The sequence below is a fragment of the Punctularia strigosozonata genome (assembly GCF_000264995.1).
Source record: "Punctularia strigosozonata HHB-11173 SS5 unplaced genomic scaffold PUNSTscaffold_16, whole genome shotgun sequence".
NCBI classification, from domain to species: Eukaryota; Fungi; Basidiomycota; class Agaricomycetes; order Corticiales; family Punctulariaceae; genus Punctularia; species Punctularia strigosozonata.
This window is the reverse complement of record NW_006767448.1, coordinates 534,062-538,263: the sequence shown is the minus strand read 5'-3', so window position 1 is coordinate 538,263 and position 4,202 is coordinate 534,062. Positions and strand designations below refer to the sequence as shown.

At 54.3% G+C, this 4,202-nt stretch overlaps 1 protein-coding gene across 1 annotated transcript; it reads left to right on the top strand.

The window, feature by feature from the left end:
- Nucleotides 1-40: 40 nt before the first annotated feature.
- Nucleotides 41-2,128, top strand: PUNSTDRAFT_75840 (uncharacterized protein; the record flags this gene model as incomplete). The annotated part of the gene is made up of 5 exons (XM_007388084.1): nucleotides 41-120; nucleotides 168-927; nucleotides 983-1,196; nucleotides 1,246-1,611; nucleotides 1,677-2,128. Coding segments are annotated over 5 exons (1,872 nt in total), but the record flags the coding sequence as incomplete, so codon positions are not given.
- Nucleotides 2,129-4,202: the final 2,074 nt, after the last annotated feature.

Genomic DNA, 4,202 nt, shown 5'->3' with positions numbered 1-4,202 from the left:
ACCTGTTGACGCACCAGACGCCAACGTGCCGTACAACGGGCGCCCAAGTGCCTATCTTCGTTCTCGTTGCCTGTTGTGCTTTGGAGGGTCAAATTTCGAGGCCAACAAGGCCGCAACGTTGTAAGTGCAATATCTTGCTCAGGATGTGTTATCTCATCAAAACTCAGGGACGATGTCAATGTGATTGTCTGCCTTGATGCATGCTTTACCCAGAAGCGGCGAGCGTCCGGGCGACGAGATCCTGCAAAGACCCACCCCGCCTCTGTCTTTCTACCCGAGGATGAGGTTAAGGCCATGGAGCTCGAGGTGGAACAAAAGCGTGGAAACAGGGCATCTCGCAGCAAATCGTCGACTCGGGTGGATAAGAATTTGACGTCGAGAAAAAGGAAGGGTGCTCCGGCGCGCGACCGGCAGGGAGGAGAGGAGGAAGAAGACCGATGCGAAGGCCCTTTGACGGTTCCGAACTCTGTGTTAGACGGCTGCGAAGAGTCTTTCAAGGCCGCCGACGAGCAACGGGAGAAGGCGAGCACCAAGTTCTTCGACGACACCGGAGTGATGGCCATCCTATGCCGACACGACAATGTCCTATGGCTAGTCAACATGACGAGTGCGGGCGAGCGACAACACTACGCCATTGCATTGCTGAATCGACTGTTCCAGCATCTCCCGGAGTCATTTCTCGCTGGAGTCTTGTACGATATCGGGTGCCAACTGCATCGTAGCGTTCACAAATGGGATCTTTTGACAGGATACCGTGAACGGATACTGTTCGGCATATCCGTCTTCCACGCATATGGACACGAGTGGCCTTGCCAACTCACCTATCATCCCAGGAAATGTGAAGGGTTTGGCTTATCGGATGGCGAAGGTTGCGAACGGTTTTGGAGTTGCATAGACCATCTCGTGGCCGTACTGCGAGTAAGCGGCGTACGTTTTTTGGGATTCTTCAATTCCTTTTTAAATGCTGATGATAAAACCGCAGTTCTATCAGCGGATGTATGTGCTCGACGCACAAGTTCAGCACGCGAGCCGCATTCAACGTCGGAATCTGGGGAACTGGCTTGCCAAGAAGTACTATGCGTGCCAAGTGCGAATGTCGGATGCGAAGCACAGATTAGAGGAATGTGCTATCGCGCTGGAGATATTGCGCAATGAGTTCGCATCACAGACGAAAGCCCAGACAAGACCTCTTCAGCGTGAGTGACTTGCGGGAAAGTTTATCACTGTCACTAAATCATCAGTTAGGACAATCAAAGGACGCTGGAAAACGAGCCATCGATGCTATTCTGCTTCTGCAGAACCGCCTCATCGCGCTCGAGGAGAGCATCGCCAAACTGGAGAAGGCAATCCTGAAGGGCAACTGCGATGCAGATTCAATGGCTCGGCGCAACGAACTGCTGGACGAACGTGATATGACGAAAGAGAAGAAAGATGCCCTGGAACGTCGGCTCGATTTGCGGACACGGCAAGATCTGAGTTCCCTACGGGCAAGCAAATATCTGACCCATCGGATGAATGCGCTGGCGTTGAAGAATCGAATCAGAGACCGGTTGCGGCAACGGAAATTTGAATTCACTGGCATGGAGCGATCGTACCGGACGCAGTCATCCGGTGAGTCTAAGATTTTCCGTACTAAGTGGACGTCTAGAAGCTTGACGTTCGATGAGATTTGATAGACCGCAAGCTCGTAGCGCATACCGCAACAGCAGTGCATAGACGGGAGCCAGGAATCCAGACACAGGCGCGGAAATATAACGCGCTATGCAAGACGATGTCCGAGCTTATTCGCAAGAACGAAGCTCCAGCTCGGGCTGTGCCACCAGTACCAATTGACATGGACCGGCTGTGGGGTCTCGACGTGGACGACGAAATCTGGCAGGATATCGGGCTGGCCGATGAATATGATACGGCGGACGGGCAACCTCCCAGATGGTTGTCAGATGAGAAAGTTAAATCGGGCATACGCCATATGCTAGAGGTGGACAGGTGCGAGGAGGAACTCCGACACATTTTACTCGAGCGCGAAACCCTCCAAAGCTGGCTTCGGGAAGAGTGGGCAGCGGTTAACCATGCCCTCAAGAATGCTGGTACGCAGGCTAGCATCTTCCGTCCATCGAGAAGTTGTTAATGTGTCCATAGCGTCCAATCTCGGCCTTCGTGCTCAGCTGACCATATACCGCGCTGAGTTGATATCACTAGCAGTCATATGGAGGAGGGATGTTGCAGAAATTCCGATGGGCAATGCCCGTGATGACGAGTGGGGCCCAAGCGAGGAAGAAATCAGGAAAGGCATGGCACGCGAGTTTTTGGCGTCGGCGCCTTTACTTGCTACGACACCTGCGTTTAACAATTCCAATGACGATCCCGATGACTACCTCGACGTTCACGGCATTGCGGTTAATCTGGAGGAGAACCCAGAGGATGGCGCAGATACAGCAGCGTTCTACGAGCGGTTGGAGGACCAGTATGTCAATGTGGAGGAGCTACCGTCTGATGCATGGCCGGCAACCCCGCAGCTGACACCCGATACCCCAGGAAGTATATCTGGGTCTGTCTCGTCGTCGCAAAGCCTCCGGACGCCATCGGGATCTGATGTCGGCATTGAATATCGCCGTCGTTTGTTTGTGGACTCTTTAGATGCATCTTCCTCACTACATCATATATATGACGATCCCTTTGTAACCCCAACAAAAAGGCCTCGAAGGCTGTAATATAGATGCAATGTTGACCTTGGTTATTGTGGTGTAAATGTGCGCATGCAGCTGCATGATCATGCCTAGCGATAGAATGTCCGCTATTTGAGTTGCCCGTCATCGCATCCTTACAACAACATCGTCATCCCTCCTATACACCAACCTAATACACGCTATCCTCGGCCATGGCCACCTCCGCCCACAGCTTTCCAGTACTGGAGCGACTCCTGTCCACCAACGGCATCCGACGTAGAGCAGGTTGAACCAGGGTTCTTCGAGAGAGGGGCGAAGGGGCAGTCGCCGAAGGTGCTCTGGATAGGCTGCTCAGACTCGCACGTGCCAGAGACGGTCGTGACGCTGGCCAAGCCCGGAGACATCTTCGTGCACCGCAACATCGCCAAGTACGTCGTGCCAGCGCCGAGGTCTCGCGCAGGGAGCGGGTTGGCTGACCCTGCAGTCCCGATTAGCCAGTTCCACCTTCACGACAACAGCGTGCTGTCCGTGGCGACATACGCAATCGCGGTCGTCGGCGTCGGGCACGTCGTTATCGTCGGACACACCCACTGCGGCGGCGCAACGCATACGGCGGCACTGATCAATGACCTCGCCGTTCCCCCCCCTAGGCTCTGATGCACCCATCAACAGGTGGCTGGCGCTGCTCGTCAAGCTTGCAGGAGAAGTGATAGCGTCAAACCCGACCGGTACGTTACCCGATGGCCCATCCGATCCCCTAACATCTGCGCTCTCTCCTCCCTACTGACGCCCCCCGTGGCTGACTGCGATTGAGCAGATCCGTTGAAGGAGCTCGTGTACGCGAACGTGAAGGCGTAGGTCGCCAATCTTGCCCAAAGCGGTCTGGTCGTCGACGCGTGGAAGCAGGGCAAGTCGCTCCACATCCACGGATGGATCTACGACCTAGCGACCGGGAAGCTCGAAGACCTGGGTATCTCCCAGGGCGGTCCTTGAGGCCTCAGAGGTTTTCTCGTTGAGATACAGATGCTATTCCTAGGGATGGGGTTCAGAGTATCGTGCACGATGTAACATAGATTTAGATGAGTGCAGAGTGATACGGTCATACCAAATGGTAGTACCAGCAGTAACAATGTCTCCGATGGGTATTACCATGTGCTGGACACCGTGTGTAGGGTGCTACCACCCAGCGTGTGGTGGCTCCACGCAGCCAGGGGAGTTCCATAGCTTCAAGGATGGTACCTCCACGCGAGTCCACAACGGCAATGGTGTTTCCAATGTAAGGGCTGGTACCCCCATGGCCGATGTGGTGCTTCCATTATTTAGAATGGTGTTTCCAATGTAAACGCTGGTACCCCCATTGCCAATGGGGTGCTTCCATCATTGATCATGGTACCCCCATGGCCAACATGGTCGTACCATGGTTCTCCATGTGGAGGTACCATGGCCGATAGCTGGACTCACCAGGTGCTGACTGAGGTCGTTCCATAAGCGAGCACTGGTAGCTCCATTGCGGTTGTTGGTGGTTCCATTGGACTC